The sequence below is a fragment of the Macaca fascicularis genome, chromosome 9 (assembly GCF_037993035.2).
Source record: "Macaca fascicularis isolate 582-1 chromosome 9, T2T-MFA8v1.1".
In the NCBI taxonomy this organism is placed as follows: domain Eukaryota; kingdom Metazoa; phylum Chordata; class Mammalia; order Primates; family Cercopithecidae; genus Macaca; species Macaca fascicularis.
In genome coordinates, this window is record NC_088383.1 from 51,687,829 (window position 1) to 51,706,286 (window position 18,458).

The window sequence follows — 18,458 nt, forward strand, 5'->3', positions numbered from 1 at the left end:
TGTCCTTAAGCTTTCAAAACGCCTACCCTGCTTTATGCTTTCTAGTTTTGAGGACTTGGCTTAAGCGTGCTTCTGAATTTCAGCTCCCTCTATTTGACAATTCTTTACACTGTTCTCCAGTTGGGACGCGGCGAGAGACACCATGGAGCCAACCTCTGCAGAAGGCAGGGCTTGGTAGAATGGATAGACCCCAGCCAGAGGAAGGGTGCACTTCGGGCACCGAACTTCAGGGAAAGCGCTCTGGGTCAGGCGTCTCCTCCAGAATGCTCTGTTTAAAGTTAAAAAGGCCACTTTCAAAATAGTTGTAAAATCTATACATTCACCCAGACATACACATTTTTTGGGACATGGTCTTGCTCTGTCGCCCAGGCTGGAGTGCAGTGGTTCGGTCACAAGCAGTCGTCCTGCCTCAGCCTCCCGAAGAGCTGGGACCACAGGCCTGCACCACCATGCCTGGCTAATTTGGTTCTTTTCTGTTTGTTTTCCTTCGTTTGTTTTGTAGGCATGGAGTCTGACTGTGTTGCCCAGGCTGGTCTCCAACCTCTGGCCTCAAGCAATCCTCCCTCCTCGCCAAGTACTGGGATCCAGTCGTGAGCCTCCAAGCCCTTCTCTATTAATTATTCTTAATTAAAACATTCAAAGGACGCGGTGTTTGAGGCCAGCGCGGCGTTTGCAGTGGCTGCTCCCGCCAGGACAGCTCAGGGGGATGCTCCCGAGAATCCTGAGCCCGCCTCCTGTCCCGGCCTGGTCTGACGGGCCTCTGACGGGCCTGGTCAGACCCAGCCTCTGACGGGCCACCCCCAGCGCTGCCCTGCCCGCAGCTCCGGGCTACGCTCCCCACGAAGAGGCGCCGCAACCGCCTAGGACATCGTGGGAAGCCTCCTGCGGGGACTTTCCACTGCTTGTCCCAGGAGCTTCTACAACAGACTGGCATTGAGAGTTCAGTTACATTTTCCGCTAGTTATTCCCATCCTGGCCCCCAAGCGTCTCAAGTCCCCGCCTTAGGCTCCTGGGGGCCTCCCCTGCAAAGGCGCCAGGTCCCCGACATCTGCCAGTGAATCGGCGTCCAAGGAGGACGGCGTGGCGGGGGCGGAAGCGACAACCACACGACCCATGACAGTGGCCAAGCCTTAGAGGCCCCGAGTGCCTCTCAGGCGCCCGGGCCCAAGCTGTCCACGCTTCCCCGCCCCGGCAGGAACCAGCTGTTCCCGCTGCACCAGCCAGGGGGCTGGGGTCATCCCTGCCAGGCCCGACCGTAGGCGTGGGCTCCAGAGCCCCCTCCCAACCGCCCCATCCCAGGAGCGCGGGAAGCCTGGCTGTCGCCTGACAATAAGAAAATCATCATGGACAGAAGGAAAGCCAGGCGAGGCTGGGAAGGGAGCGGCTGTAATTCGGCGCCGGCCCCCTTCAATTCTCCAGCTCAGCAGCCCCAAAAGTGGGGTGGGGACGGTGATTGAGGCTCAGCTCGCTTCTTCCTTCTTACAGGTCTCGCGCCTCTGAAGCGAACTGGGCCTGGAAGGATGCTGAGGGTCGAGGGAATGGGGCTGAGGGTTGACCCAGGGAAAGGTGGGGCCGGCCCCTGGGCTCCGGTTGGAGGCGGATTCCCAGGCTGTGCAACTGCTCGCCCGTGCCCCACCCGCTCTGTGCTCTGTCAACCGAACAGCTCCGCCCTAGACTCGCGGCTGCGGAAGCGGCGGGCCGGGTGGTGATTACAACCTGGGGGAGGGGGGCTATCCTTTTGCAACCTGACCCCCAACTCCGCTCAATAACCGAATTTCCGGAAGCCGCGACCTGGAAGCTCTCGGCGCTTCTCCATCGCTGGCACGGCGGAGACGCCCGGAATCTCGGAGCCGCAGCTCCCGCCTGCAGCGCGCCTCAGCCGCCAGTGGGGAGCGCAGCGAAGCGGGGGTCCCCCGCGCATCCGGAGCGAGGCAGGCGGGCCGGAGGCTGAGGACCGGCGACCTCGTGGGACGCCGGTGCCCGCCCCTACGGGGAGCAGAGGCAGCTCTGGAAGTCTATTTAAGGCGGAGACCGCAACCGGAGGGGCGCAGAATACTCCCCCTCCCAGCGTTCCGGGCTACGCGGGTACAATTTTAAAACTAGCGGCGAAATCCGAGTCCTGCGGCCGCGTGGTGGGTGGAACGTGGCTGCCTAGCCGAGTGCGGTCTCAGGCTGCCCCCGCTTCTGCGCCGCAAGGCCGCCCTTGAGTTCCAGGGCTCTGTGGGCCCCGAGCCGCTGGCGCTCCCGGGAGTCTCCTAGCCGCGGCGGGAACGGAGCTGGGCGCCCAGACTGCGCCGGGGTCTTTTCTCTGCCCCCAGTGGACGGAGCCGCAGACCTGCCCCTTCCCCACCCGGGCCGCGCCCTCATTCCTCGCGGCGGTACCGCGCCGCAGCCCTGGAAACTCGCAGGCCCCAGGCGGCCCGGCTGCAGCTGCGGTGGTGAAGCTGGGCCCTGCGTGCACGTGAGGTGCCCAGCAGAATCCCCGACCGCCCCGCGCCCGCGTTCTCGCCCACGACAGTGGCCGACGGCGGCGGCTGGTTCCCGGACCCGGGAGTCGGCCCTGGGACCTGCTGCTTCTCTTGGCTCCAGGCCCTCAGCCGTCTCCCTAGCCACAGCCTGCGGGGCCTAGAACTGCAGCCCCGGGCGTCCCCTCCTAAGCAGTGGCCAGGGTTGGCGGGGCGTGTGCGACCCTGGACCCAGAGATCCGCAGCAGCCGCTGCCAAGCATGGCGAGGAGCAGCGCAAGCCTCTCCCCACCGGGGCGGGGGACGGCGGACGTGGGTTAGGAACCGGCCCGGGACGTCCAGGCAGGATCGGCCACCATTCAGGGGCTGTCCCAGGCGCAGCACCAGATGCTGCCGGTGGAAGCGGCCAGGGGCAGGCTCAGCCCGGCGCAGTGAGCATAGACAGGGACCCAAAGTTTATGCCAAAAACGTGTCTTCTCCAACCTCCTCCTCAAGCCCCTGTCTCATGCTGGTTCCTATTTCTTTCTTATAATAAATAGGTCCTGTGTGCCTGGGAGCAGAGACTCGGCCCGTTCTCCCCAGACTCAGCTGTAGTCTTCAGGGACCTGGGCAAGGTCTGGTTAAACCTGCCCATCTTTTGTGGAGGAAGGCCGGTTGCTCCCCTGGCCTTCACTGTGACACTAGGAGGCAAAGGCAGCCAGACCAATTGCTGGTTTCATCTGGGACTCCGCAGGTGATAAGATTGGCAATGACAGGTGGGTTGGTAGCCGGGCTGGAGTGGCATGGCCAGCTGCTGTGGGCACCGTCTTCCCTGCCTGTCACCGCTCCTAGCTGCCCAAGTAGCAAAGCAAAGTCACAGTGACAAGATCCAGAGAGAGGAAGCTCCAGCTGGAGGTGGCGCTGGTGTCAGAGGCCTTCAGAGCAGCAATGTGACAGCTTCTCATGAGGGTGGGCTCTGTCCCCAGTCCATGCCCTCCTCTAGCTTGATCCTTGTTGGCGTCTATGTCTTTGCCTTGCCATTATCTCAGCTTCGCTTCCTTCCAGGATTTCAGCTCTTAAGTGGCTCTTGGTCCACACCTGTCTCCATCTCTCCCTTCTCTTCCCCCCTCCCTAAACTCAGGACATAGTCACTCCTGCTCCTTACACACATACTCTCTTACACACACACACACACACTCTAACATACACGCACTCTGACACTCTCCCTCCCCACCCCGCCCCGCCCACAAACACACTCCCACTCTGCCTTCCACAGGAAACAAGTTTCTCTCCCAGAACCTTTATTAAGACCTGTGGAATGACCAGGATCTGGGCCCCCAATGGGTCTGTGAGTGTGAGCCTCTGTGTGTGCAAAGATGTGAGCCTGTGTGCATCCACGTGGCTGTGGAATTTCAAAAGCGTGTGTACACATGTGAGTGTGATGGTGAAGTGTTGAGAGTTGAGAGAGTGTGTGTTTGGGGTCAGTGTGACCTTGATCATGTGGACATACAGGTGAGCTGTGGCAAGGGTGGAGCAATGTGAGTGACTCTGAGTGTGGAAACTGAGCCGGGGACAGATGGACAAATGCATCCTTTGAGTTCTGGGAGGCTGCCACCCCATACCTTGTTCAACTACTCCCTCTTTGTCATCCTGTACACCCTCAAATCAGGATGGTAGCGGGAAAGGGGAATGAAGCTGCTGACCTCTGGGAAGGGGCCTGCCCACTCACTGGGCCTGTCAGCTCCTAATCTGTTACATGTTACTGTAAATACTTACAAATCCCAGCTGCTGAGGAGCAAGACATCCTCCACCAGCCAGCTGGGGCCCCTGGCCTGGAAGTTGGTGGGGAGGGAGCTAGAGAGCAAGACACATGGGGGAGGGAAGCAGGGGACCGCATCGGAGAGGCTGGCATCAGGGACTCCTGAGTTCAGCTCGTAGTTTTGCCAAAGGTTAGCCTGGGTGCCCCAGTATTTCTTCAGGAACTGCAGAGCCAGAAATACCGTCCACGCCTCTGCCTCAGGAAGCTCCCCTACCTCTGCCTGATGAAGAGAGAGACTCCCCCTCAACAGCCAGCTTCCTGTCTTCTAGTCACATCTTTCAAGTAAACGGGTAAAGAAAGAGGTCTTCTTGCCTTTTTTTGGAGAGGGGCCATCTCACTATGTTGCCCAGACTGGTCTCTAATTCCTGGCTTCCCGTGCTCCTCCTGTCTCGAGCTCCCAAAGCATAGCAATTACAGGAGTGAGCCAAGACACCCAGCAGCTTCTTACTCTTTAAATGACACACAAAATTCTCCTGGAGTTTCTGGAGGGGATTGTCTCTTTGAACTCAGAATCTTTCCCAGGACACCTTGATCAATCCATCAGGCTCTTACTAGATTGGAGGCTGAAGACACTGCAGCTCGGTGAACCCCTTTACAAGGGTCTGCTCCGCAGCTCTTGAGGGGAGCGAAAGCATTTTCATCTGGCCTCACCCCCATCTGCAGCCAGCTCTTTCACTTCTGGAGCTGGGCTGATTGTGATAACCTGGAGGAGGGGGAATTAGTTGGGATGACTCACTTGCTGGAGCCCATCAACACTGGCCCAGGCTTGTGGCCAGATGCCTGGTTAACCAGCCCAAGAGAGCTTCCTTTCTCAGGAAGAGAATGATTATTGATTATTGGTCCTCTTTACCCATTCATTGCCCAGGACAGTGTCAGGTGCACCACAGGCCCCTGGGCATTTGTGTGGCATCATCAGCCTTATGCCTGGATCACCAAGTCAAACTTTCCTATTAGCTCTTGGTGGCAAACTCGAATTCCTTCTGTCAGAAGGCACCACAAGGCCCAGATGTCCTGGGCCTCCCACCTTAGGCAAGCCCAACATGACACAGAAACCCCTGACACCGAGCCAAGATCTATCCCCTTGTCTGGCTTGAATTTCAGATTTATTAATGGTGAGCCCTCCTGGCCCACAGTGGGACTCCCCTTGGCCTTACACAGGTAATGCCTATATCCTGGCCTAGGCTTTTGCAAGAATCCAGACTCTGGGAAGGACGTGGAGTGGAGGAAAAACCAGGCAGAGGGAACCCCATGATATTGAGGGGCTCTGGGTGCTGTATGGGACACCCCGCTGGAAACTTGCCCCTAATGGGGCCTCAAAGCCAGGCAAGCAGGGGCTCCTTCTCTACCAGAGTTTAGAAGCCAGGACCGCAGCTTCCCATCTTATTCTCAGGATGCAGGTTAGTTGTTTTCCCTCAGATGAGGGAGTCTAATGTTCCAGTTTTATAAGATGAAAAGAAGGGCTGAGGTGAGGCCCCTTCTGCCACTTTGCTGAGTCCAGAGCTGTGATGAAGTGAAGAGGGAGAAAGCACAGGCAGGACAAAGAATGGGGCCCAGGGGCCTGGAAGTTTTCCTTGGCAGAAGTCAACTTGCCCCATCCCTGAGAAAACTCTAACCTTCTCAGCTGCAGGGAGGAAGGCTGGGACTGGGGAGGAGAGGACAGGGAGGGGCAACAGTCTGGTGCTCTGTGCTCTAAGAGAGAAGTCTGATGATGGCAAGTGACCCAGGAAGGGTTAAGAATATTCCTAAAGTAGACAAGCCACAGCCTAAGCCAGTCCATGAATACCTCCTCTGAAGAGCAGATCTGTAGCCTGATCTTTGCCTCACTGCCTGCTGTCTGGCCTGGCTGTTAATTAAGCCTCCCACCCTGTCCCTTCACCAACTCCTGTCATAGTGGGGATGGGGTAGGAGTAGTCAGAGGGGCCAAGTCTCCCCAGTCAACAGGGAACTCCAGCTGGGCCCAGGAGCACTGGGGCTCAGTGTCCACCCCCCATCTACACTTCTGGTCTGAGTCAGGTAGGGGGACACAGGGGGACAGAGAGGCAAAGTGCAGGCCTTGTGCATGGGATGGAGGCTGCCAGAATAGAGAGCAGCCAAATTCTCCCACCCGCACACGTGCATCACCAGCCATGCTCAGGTGAGACTTCCAAGATCATCATCAAACACCACCTTCTCCTAGCTGTGTGTTCCCCTTCACTTAGGGTACCTTGGAGTGGGATGGACAGGGAGGAGTAGGGAGGGCCCTTCATGAACAAACTATGTCTTTGCTTCAGGGGCAAAACTGGGTACATAATTTATGGGACCCAGTGTGAACTGAAAATGTGGAATACGTTGTCCAAAAATTGTTAAGAATTTCAAGACAGTGATAGCAGAACATTAAACCAAGTTCAGGTCCCTTCTGAGTGTGGGACCTTTGCCACTGCACAGGTGGCACCTCTGAAGCCAGCCTTGTGCAAGGGTTTGATTTAATGAACATTTACTAAGATCCCACTGCTCAGCTCTTCTGGCTCTGTGATATGATCTGGCTCTGTGTCCCCACCCAGATCTCATCTTGGTTTTAATCCACATGTGTTGGGGGAGGGACCTCCTGGGAGGTGATTAGATCATAGGAGTGGTTCCCCCATGCCGTTCTCATGATAGTGAGTGAGTTCTCACAATATCTGATGGTTTCATAAGGGGCCTTTTCCTCTTTGTTCTGCACTTATCTCTGAATTGGCTCGGGAGATAGTACCACAAAGCCCCTGCGTTTGTGTCCGGCAGATAACACGCAGAGCCCCACACCTATCACCTTGTGATGATTTTAAGCCCCTGCACCTGGAACTGTTTGTTTTCCTGTAACCATTTGCCTTTTTAACTTTTTTGCCTGTTTTACTTCTGTAAGATTGCTACAGCTAGAATCCCCCTCCCCTCGCTAAAACAAAGTATAAAAGAAAATCTATCCCCTTCTTAGGGGCCGAGAGAATTTTGAGCGTTAGCCGTCTCTTGGTCGTCGGCTAATAAAGGACTCCTTAATTTGTCTCAAAGTGTGGCATTTCTCTCTAACTCGCTTGGTTACAAAACAATGTTAGGTAGGATTTAAAATATTTAATAGATTTTAAGGTGAGATTAAAATATTTTTATATGTTTTAGGTGAGTTTCAGCTTCTCAGACATGCCATTGCCAATTAACCAGTCCAAAGAAAGAAATGGAAGCCCTAAAACGTGATGAGATGTTTCCGCGCACACGTGGCCAGTTGATAGCTTAACTAGGCCTTAAGAGCTAGTGTCTGCCTCCTGGTTCCCACTTTCCCATCTTGCCCAAACCAGGGCTATAGACCTTTTATACTAATATATGCCTTTTATACTCCTGGGCCCTGACCCTACAGTGGCTTTGTCTCCCCCACTAGGTGCATGCCTGCTGGGCTGGGTGGGATGGAGTTCCGAAGAGCCCGCACCTGGGGTCAAACAGGCCTGAGTTTCAATCTTGCTCTTCCTTTTACCTTTTTCCTTTTATCCTGGGCAAGTCACGGAACCTCTCTGAGCCTCAGCATCCTCATCTCCAATGTGGAGATCATGCTTAGTCCTTAGACTTCTGGTGAAGAGTAACTGAAATAGTGTAAAGCCTCAGACACATATCAGTACCCGGGCAACAGCAACAGCATCCATTTATCCTTCATTCAATAAACATTTCATGATCCTTCCAGAACCTAGGAGTCTTTTGCCCCCACCCAATCCCCATCCCCATCCCCATCCCCATCCCCGTTTTCATCCTCATTCCCATCCCATCCAATCTGTCAGTAAGTCAGCCAATCCCACCTTCTACCTCCCCAAGTCAGGCTACCATCAGCTTTCACCTGGACCATACTGGTGAGGAACCCTACAAATGTAAAGAATGTAGCAAAGCTTTTAACTAGGGCTCATTCCTTACTAAACGTCAGATAATTCATACTGGAGAGAAACCACTCAAATTTAATGAATGTGGCAAAGCCTTCAACCAGTACTCAACCCTTACACAACATTGCAGAATCCATAGCAGAGAAAAACTAAAACTATAAAGAATACGGCAAACCCTTTAAAAGGTGCTAAAACCTTACTCAACACAAAAGAATTCACAGCAGAGAAAAACCGCAAATTCAAAAAATGTGGCAAAACCCTCAACTCATGCTCACACCTCCCTCAACATTAGAAAATAAGTACTGGATAAAAATCTTATACACATAATTATTTTGAAAAGACCTTTGTACATGCTGTACACCACAGAGGACACCAGAGTAATTACACTGGAAAAAATTATAAACATAAAGCAGTTAGCAAAACCTTTAATTGATACTTTAATCTTACTCAACAGATAATTCCTATGAGTGAGAACCTCTACAAATGAAATAATTGTAGAATAGCCTTTGTTCAAAATGTATACCTTAAAAAACACCAGAGAGCTTCTACTGGAAAGAAACTTTACAGGTACAATAAATGTGGGAAATTAATTAAAAAATATCAACTCTGAAAATTTGATAAATAAAAATAAAAATTGGATTAATCACCCTAGAAACAACTAGGAAACTCACAGTGGTATACATTACTCTAAATCAGAGTGTTTATTATGAAGAATAATCCAAAGTCCAAACAATAAAATAATTTAATTGTATGTTTCAAAAACCAGAGATTGATGGAGCGATAGATATATTCAGTGTATACTTTTTTGGTAATGACAGTATTTGAAATTATTTGAGCAAATCTTATTAATATAATTAAACTCTTGAGTTATCTGATGCTTTTTCTTCATTTGTAACATTTAAGTAAAAGTGTGAAGTGGATTTGTGCCACCCGTTAGCTACTACAGGATCTTATATATTATGTGAAGATCATTCACATGGAAGATTAAGGGTACAAAAATCTAAATGAATGTGGGTGCTCTTAGATTTGACATATAACAGTGTTGTAAGTCATGCATGAGTCAGGTATTCAGGATACAATTCTTCTGCATTAAATTATGAGACAGGGGCACTCTGAGATTTAGAAATAAATAGTTTTACCAATGAGTTATTCGGGAGAAAAAGCTGAGCTTTTTGGATACACCTTTATAGTAGCAATAGTTAGAAGTCCTGAATGTTAGTTGGTGTAGTAGCAGTAAAGAAATTTTCACACGTTAGAGAAATGTTCAGATGTAACTCCTATCAGTTAGGATGTAGATTTATTGTGAACTCAATTTTCTAAATACTTAACCTCAGATTTTTTTAAAAAGGATGCCCATTTTTTACATAGAGCATGGTATCAGAAAGACAAGAATGCTTTGTGAGGGTTTGTAATCTACATTTTAGCCTTTGAGGATACAGCAGGTTTTGAAATGTCTTATTTAATTTATGTGTATACTTAATTTGTTTTAACAATTAAAACTAAACTTTTTTTTAACACTGTTGTGTATTGAATGACATGTTATCCTACAAAAATATTAACCTATTAACCTTGCTTAAGATTCTAGATAGCATATGATAATTACATACTATTGGATAACCTAGCCCCATCTCTAGCAATTTTTATTCCCAGTGGTGTTAAACTCTAAATAGTTCCAAGAATATTAATTCCATATATCAAGAACATTAATTCCATAAGTTGTATTTTATTCTTTTATTGTAACTACTGGGACTTTATCATGGCCATAATGAAAATTTTATAGGAGTATAATAATAAACTATAATCTTTCTATAACATTTGATCCTATAATGTCTTTTCTACATGCCACCCCTCTGGGCCTATAAAATATACACAGAGGGCCAGGCGTGGTGGCTCATGCCTGTAATCCCTGCACTTTGGGAGGCTGAGGCAGTCAGATCACCTGAGGTCAGGAGTTCGAGACCAGCCTGACCAACACGGGGAAACCCCGTCTCTACTAAAAATACAAAAATTAGCCAGACGTGGTGACACATGCTTGTAATTTCAGCTACTTGGGAGGCTGAGGCAGGAGAATCACTTGAACCTGGGAGGTGGATGTTGTGATAAGCCAAGATCCTGCTGTTGCACTCCAGCCTGGGCAACAAGAGTGAAACTACACCTCAAAAATAAATAAGTAATACACACACACACACACATACACACACACACACACACACAGAGAGTTTTGGATTTTATTTATAATAACAAATATACAAATATGCAAATCTAAAGTTTAGGAATATGAGCACTATGGAACAATTAATGTGTGCGTGTGTATGTGTGTGTGTGTGTGTGTGTGTGTGTGCAAGCAAGAGAGAGAGAGTTCCTATCTTGAGAATGAGAAGAAGAAACAGAAAATATTAGAACAAAACAGATTATTTTAAAAAGTTGATGTTTTAATAGCAATCTAGAAACCTCACAGATAATGAAATAAATTGATGGTCCCTACATTGAATTCATTTATTCAAAAATATGTCTCCCTTAGTACAAGTCCTGTGTTTTTTGCCTATTACTCATGTGAGAACTATTACATGATTTACACGTTCCAGCATTCATTAGGTTTTGTTTATATATTCTGCTAATAGTTCTGTTCATATAATCTACTAATGGACACTTTTATGAAATTTAATGGTATTCAGAAATTAATTCAAAGATGTAATTCCATGGTAAGTATAATAAGTTATATTTTATTTAATGTATACATTCCATTTTTTCTACTCAATTGAAGAACTGTATTGAAGCCATTTTTAATTGTTCCATTCTCTTTTTATAAGTAGCATCATAAGGTTTTCTGACTATACTGTAACAGTTGAATCAGGTGAAAACTTGTGAGGCCTCACGAATCAAGGCGTTGTTTTAACACGTCTATAGAGTAAACTAATAACCAAGACAATTCTGGTTGTTTATTCGATGCTCCAGAATTAGTAGTAAAGTATTCCTATTGAAATGTATTTGTAGCTCCAGGTAAGAGACTGAAACATCCAGTCCAGAAGTGACATTACTTCTACATGTAGCGAGAGAACATCTGTATCCAGGCAGCACAATTGGCTCCACGAATTTAGAAGACATAGTTCTATCTGCTTTATTTTCTAATTATTTGTAGTTTCTCATTGTCTCTTCACCCTCAGCTCCACATTCATTACAACTCTTCTCCTACGCCTGTGCTGTGGCTGCAACTTTCTCAGCGCTCTCTCCACCCAAGGTCATGTCACACAGGGCTTTCTTGGTTCTCATGAGTGGGATGGAATTCTTTAATGCAATGAGAAGTAGTTTTAACTGAGAAGTTTGTATCCATTTGAAAGCTTTAAATACAACATACTGACCACTTAATTGAGATAAGAGGGAAAGAGTCTCATGATCCAGAGGATTGAACCAGGTAGCCAGCTCTGTGGCGGATGTGGAGACAGAGAAACACGATGATGACGTTCTTCTCAGAGAGGTAGATACGACCTACTGAAAGAAAATATGGGGAACACTTCTGGAATTAAAGTGGAAGTGAGTTTTTAAAAATCACTTTGAGGTCATAGGGTAGCTACTGGTGATGTCATCTCAAGGAAATATGTAACAGAGATAAAAAGGGGATGTGGGGAATGTGGTCCATTTTGAGGATTAGGGAAGTGGTATTGGGTCTTTATGACTTATGGGACTTATTTAGCAGTAGTGCAGACCATCAGCTGTTGGGAAACAGAGCTTGTTGTACTTTCTCAGGCCTAGATTGGGGCAGTGAGAAGATGAGGTGGTGGCTGAAGCAAACTCTGTGGGCACAGCTTTAAGATGTTATGTTGTCAGACAAGATGTTCGGGGTGATGATGCCTTTGGGAGACGGTACTAGGCAGGATTGGCAGGTGCTGTGGTTACTCATACTCCAGTATCTTGGGAGATGATCACAAAATATAACCTCAACTTAGTTTTAATCCACTGTAGATGGGTGATTTTCCAGGGAAGCTGACCCACAGGTGGCAGGGCCCTTCCTGACTTCCACCCAGCCTATGGATCAGTGTAGTCCTGTGGTCCTGGCTTTGTGAGAGGCACTGGCAAAAATGGGGGAGCAGTTGGCCAGTCAGATGCAGTGAGCATTTTATCCTCAAACATTCCAACCAGCGTTTAGCAGGAAAGTTCCCAGGTTCTTTCACAGTCAATGTTCCGTTTTCACCCAGCCTGTCTAGAGTAGAAAGTGGAGTGTCAATTTTTGGAAATAGATGCAACAAAGTTGGGTAGCTCACACATTTAACATTGGTACAATTGAAATACAATAATGCATCTCACTCTGTAGCTATGAGTTTGTGTTCAGATGTACCAAGAAAAGACTGTTGGATAGTATCAGAATAGAATATGTGTATTTGTCTTATTTTCACTGTGAATAGGTAGCATCCCAGGACTGATGCCACAGTGCAGTGGTCTTATTGAATACCAGTTTGTTTTCATTTCCTCAAACCATATTCCAAACAGCAATGAGGAGAAAATGTAAAGCTAACAGGACATAGGGAATTAGGTATGAAGCCATTTCTCTTTAATTCAGAGAAGGCCATCATTGCCAGGAACTTCTCTCTAAACCTCATTGACCAGAACCGTATCCTGTGGCCACTCTATGAAGAAACATCTCTCAGGCACTGGAAGACACATGAGCATGTGATTGGGAATGGCTATTGTTACTTGTGCTGTTTTACAAGATCTGACAAAAAGGCCATCCTTTGTGCACTAGAACAGGGTGTTATCAAAATCCTCAAGTTCAAAATACACTCTTTCCACATGCGCAAGAATTTAATTGCATATGTAAATGATGTGTCCATTCTTTAGAGGTGTGCTTAAAGAGCTATTTAATTGATTGTTGTTTATGACTCTATGATGGACATTATTATGATAGTATAATGGTTTAATAATAAGAAAATTATATTCATGAAATATAACATATCTTAATCTTTGGCCACATGTATTATATCTTATTTGTTGAAAGGTTTACTGTTTGTTTTAAATTGTATTATTGTGATGCTTGACATGAGTGCAAGTTTAGGTTCAGGGTTAGGCTAGGGTTAGCACAAGTTATTGGAATGGTGATCACTGGAAGCACAGTAGGGAAGTGAGAAAAGGAGGAGTAAGAAGACAACAGAAGCTGTTTTTCTTTTTTTTCTTTTATTATACTTTAAGCTCTGGGATAAATGTGCAGAATGTACAGGTTTGCTACATAGGTATACATGTGCCATAGTGATTTGCTGCACCCATCAACCTGTCAGCTACATTAGGTATTTCTACTAATGGTATGCCTCCCCTAGCCCCTATCCCCTGACAGGCCCCAGTGCGTGATGTTCCCCTCCCTGTGTCCATGTGTTCTCATTGTTCCACTCCCACTTATGAGTGAGAGCATGTGGTGTTTGATTTTCCGTTCTTGTGTTAGTTTGCTGAGAGTGATGGTTTCCAGATAAGCTGGGTTTTTTTTTTTTAAGATTTATTTTATTGATAATAATGTTTATTGAATTTTGGTCACCTTTATAACATCATGTTGGGCCAAACCTCATTAACTACAATGAAGAAGGCACCAGGTTCAAGAGGTTAAAGAAGAGACTCAGCATCAGCAAATGATCCATGGGGTTTAATAGGGGTTTCCATGCTGGGGAGAGTCCAGTGGTGATCAGCTGGGCAGGAGAGCTGTCGTACAGAAACAGTCCGGGACTGGCAGGCTGGAAAAGGTATCTGCATCACATATAGTCTAGAGCTGATGGGCCAGACAAGGTACCCACCTTACATACAGTCTAGGGGGTGGCACGCTGGACAAGATAACTGTGCAGCTCAGTGCCAGTAGGATAGGCAGGAGAACTGCAACCATTTGCTAACAGCATGCAGGTTATACAGCATTTTCACTTATACCCTACCCTTAATAACCTCCTCAAGGCAAACTTTATTTAACATAAAACGCAGGACTTCAATCCCACAGGACAGATCGGGGGCTCAAATATTCCTTACAGATGAGGAACGAATCTCCAAGGTGGCTGCTCCCAGTTTTCCTAGCAGGAAACACATATTCAGATGCATCTGCCATACAAGGTCATTCTCAGGGTATGCTTCCGTTATTGCTCTCAGGTGTGTTTACCCTACAGCCCATCCCAGAATACTGGAATGGCCCCCACATTCTGATAACGCCATTTTAAAAAACTTTCCTGGGGCAAGGTATGCAAAGGAGAATTGTAGCCAGATGCCACAGCAGCAGGACAGACTACAGCAACAATGAAATCATGAATACAATAACAACCGGTAGGCTATTCCCAGCGCTTGGGAGTTGATCTTGGCTATGCCATGGCAGGCCCTTAGTGGAGGAAAGGAGCAGCTCTCCATGAGATCGGCAACCTATTTTGTTCTGGAGAAAGGTCACTGACTGTGCCCAGTCAGCAAAGAAGTTTTCTGCACATCATCTATGGGTGGAAAATGAGATGTTTAGTGGATACAAGCAAGGGCAATTCATGACCCTTTAGCAAGACACAGAAAGTTGTGTTGCTCTATTGGAGCACACCCTTGGCAATGGCCTGGTGCCTGGTTTACAGTACCAAATGTATTGGCCCCCTCTGTGACACAGAAGGACAGAGCAAGACACCAAGCCTACTACAATGATCCACAATGAGGATGATTGCCCGTTGAGTAATAGAGGATCAGGACTCATTATTCCGGAGGTATGAGAGGGAGTAGGATGCAGGAGAAGTGTGAACTGTATATCTTGTTCTAGACCCTTCCCCCATAGAGTGGGAAATTGAACCATTAGAGGGCTGGTTTTCTTTTTCTAGGGTCACTAATAATGTGGGCAGGTCCTGTGGCAAGGAAAACACTAGGTTTCCACGAGTCTCAGGCTGAGGCAAAGGTGTGTCAGGAATTGGGTCCTTTCCATCTTGTATGAAGGAGGAAACCTATAGAGGTCAATGGCCTCTATCAAAGACTGCCCTTCAGCTGCCACATAGGTGATAGGGCCAAGCACCAAATACAGTTCTGTGCTTAAGGGGTTATTGGTTAATGTGCTCCTTTGTGACAGGCATGCATGCCATCTGGTCATAGTCTGTGTCTGGGCACTTTCAGACTTCATTCTCTAGATAGCAGCCTTCAGCCAACCTGCCATGGACACTGGGCACATGGCAGCACTGGGACCCACTCTGCAACATCCCCCAGCGACCGCAGAGCATGATATGCCTCACAGAGTTATTTCATTACACCGTTATCCAACTTCAGTTCCCTTCCATAGTTGGGACCAGAATCCTGAAGGCACACATTTCTGACCTAGACTTTGCCACGGGTCCCACCCAGACCCCTCAGGGTACCTGTCTATTTTCACCTCACAAGACTGTTCCTGCACTAGACCCTCCCTGCAAGGCTTGTATTTGTTTTGTTCCTGGACCAAACTGAGGGTCAAGCTGCTTATTCTCATGGCCCAATAACGAGATGCAGATGAACTGAGAAAGAAGAGAGTTTGTTACTCAAACCAGGCACAGGGAAAAGACAGTGAAAATATGTCCAAACTAACTCAAAATTACAAAGTTTTCCAGTGCTTCTAAGCTATGTGTCTACCTGTAACTGTGCATTCATCTAAAGACATAAGTAATTAATTTCTTCTAATCTATAACTAAAGTCTGAGTCTTGGGGACCTTCTTCCAGAGGCTCAGTAAGTGTACTAAATCTAGATAAGTTCAGGTGCCAAAGTTGATTACCCTTATCAAAGATCATTACCCTTATCAAAGGTGATTATACTTACCTTGTCTCCCACTAAGTTGTGGAGGTTTGGGGAGTTCCTTCTGACTGCCAATAAAACTTGTTTAATCCTGAATGGGTCTTAGTATGAAGAATGTTAGCAATCTTTCATTATCTTGTCATGCTTCAAGGCCCAGGAAGACCTGGGCAAGACTCTTGATGGGCCTTTATTACTTGATCCAGCCTCTGTGTAAGGGCACCAGCTCTCTCAGCCTTTAATATTTAACCTAACCACTCAGTCAGTGCTGAAACACTTGTGATGGAGGCCTGCCTGTTCAGCTTTTGGAGACCTGGCCTACCACAGTTTCACTGTGACTACCTTGTTCAAAGGCATCGTCTTTCCTTGTGAACCAATCCCAGAGGTCTCCTTCTTGACTAAGTGGTATAGGGGGCCTAAGAAATTTCTCCAAATGGGGAGGAAAATAATACCCTAGCAGGCCTAAGAAGCTTTCCAACTGCTTTGGTGTGGCAGGACATGGGTTGGCTTGCACTCTATTCATAAAGGCAGATGGAACAACTTTAGTCTTACCTGACCAGATGACACCAAAGTATTTGACTAAGAAGCCTCAACCTTAGACTTTGTCCATGCTGACCACCTACCCTCTGTTGTCAAGGTCACAGGCTGGGGGGTGCAGTTGGTAAGCTGGAAAAAATCTTCAAAGTTAGCATGATATTATCAATGTAATGAAAATCTGTACCCCCTCCAGAATGGTATCCCTGGAGCAAGGTGGAGAGGGTTCATTGTTCTCCTTCTCAGGTGAACACAAATTGGCCTTGACTCTTTGGAGTAATGAGTGTGCCGAAGAAGGCATTGGATAAATTGATCAAAAAATATGTGTGTAGAAATTCTCCTACTCATGTCAGAAGGGAGGCAATATTGACAACAGCTGCATACTTTGGGGGAACCATCTTATTTAGTTCCCAGCTATCTATCTTCATTCTTGATGTCCCATCAGGCTTTCACACAGGTCATATAGGGCTGTTGCATGGGCTGTATCCTGGCCTTATAATGTCTACCTGGGCTAACTCCTTAACAGTCCCTGGGATGTCCTAATTCCCACCCCTGCAGGTGGTATTGCTTCAGTGCTACTACTTGCTTTGGGGTTGGCAACTATACCCGTGTCCATTTTACTTTCCCCCACTTGCATGCTTTACCATATTGACTCTCAGTTGAAATTTCCTGGCAGTTGTTTGCAAGGTCAGGCCTGATAAAATATCCATTTCCAAGATGTATTCCATGATAGGAGCTATGTATACTAAATAGGGTTTTGGTGGCAGTCTCTCAACTTGTAATTCTAGTTCAACCTGTTTGGCTTTCACGGCCCCTCCTCCATAACCATCTATTGCTGTCATAGGCCTTTAAAAGTGATGAAAGTTACCACATGTCAGAGTGCATTCGACTCCAGTATCCAGTAGTAGGGCAAGCAGTCTGTTTTTTCTTAGATGACAAATACATAGTTAGCCTCCAGTCTCTGTGGCCTCCAGTCCCCAGATACCCTGGCCACCATTGCTTTTACTGGGTTTTCAGGGCCTTGGCGTTAATTCTAGTCTACAGAGGTTGGTACCTGCCAGTCATTTGCAGGAGAGCCTATAGGCTGAACCTGAGGCCCCTTTTTGAGCTTCCACCCCAATCTGACTAGAACAGTGCTAGGCTGCTTATCTATTTACATGGTTGGTGTCCCTGCCATGACCAGGTCATGCTACATTTGTCACTGGGTTACCCGGATGGGCCCCATGGCTGTGTTCTTCCCTTTGGCTCCCTTGCCTTTAATTCTGGCAGTGCACACTTATTGCCCATGCACTTTCTCCATTTCTCCTAAGTCAGTGGCCACCAGGGCTGTTTGAGAGCGTGGCTGTCCTACCAGAGGGCACAGGATAGACACACTCTTGGTTGAGTACTGACTGTAGGATAGTATCTTTTATGTTGGCAGTGAGAACTCATTGTAAGGACCCACAGTAATTCTCCTTAAAGGTAGCATGTCTTATCCCTAGTTCCTGAAGTATGTATTTCAATTTCTCCACAATCTGCCATCACGGAGAAGACATGGACATCAGCCTCATTTGGCCAGGCTACCTTGCAGCCCACAACCACCCAGCTGAGGGAGATAGTCTGATCCCCATTACAGGTGCCACCAAGACATGGCCTTCAGGGCCAGGTGGTTTATGATGAATGCCATTCTACTCATCTGCAGTTTGGAGAGTATAATGCCCTCCACCTCCATGTCCCATAGATGGAGAAGGCACCCTGCAAACAACTCTCTCACCTTCTGTCTGAACGTATTTCTCAGAGTCACCAATTGCACTGCAATGCAGCCATGCATTCTGGTGCACTGTAATCTTCTAGTGAGGGCAAGTACTGTGGGTCTGCTCCCTGTGTGTGCGTAAGAGTTGCTGACCCTTCAAACAGGCTACCTAACAATCCAGGGTCTCCATTTTGTCTGGCATCTCTCTCTAATGACAGTTCATCCTGAACCGATGAACCCTTGCCTGCGCTGTGAGCAGAGCCTCCCTGGATGCTTGGAGCATAGTTGGAAGTTGCCAGCCAGCCATGGCTGCTTCCACTCTAGTA

The 18,458-nt window shown here is 47.6% G+C and overlaps 1 protein-coding gene across 1 annotated transcript; it reads left to right on the plus strand.

The window, feature by feature from the left end:
- Positions 1–1,538: 1,538 nt before the first annotated feature.
- LOC141407621 (uncharacterized) lies at positions 1,539–7,277 on the plus strand. Its single transcript, XM_074000843.1, has 4 exons — positions 1,539–1,589; positions 1,785–2,085; positions 3,004–3,219; positions 4,423–7,277. The coding sequence occupies exons 1-4, from the start codon at positions 1,539–1,541 to the stop codon at positions 4,554–4,556; spliced, it is 702 nt and encodes a 233-aa protein (XP_073856944.1). The 3' UTR covers positions 4,557–7,277.
- The last annotated feature ends 11,181 nt before the right edge of the window (positions 7,278–18,458 follow it).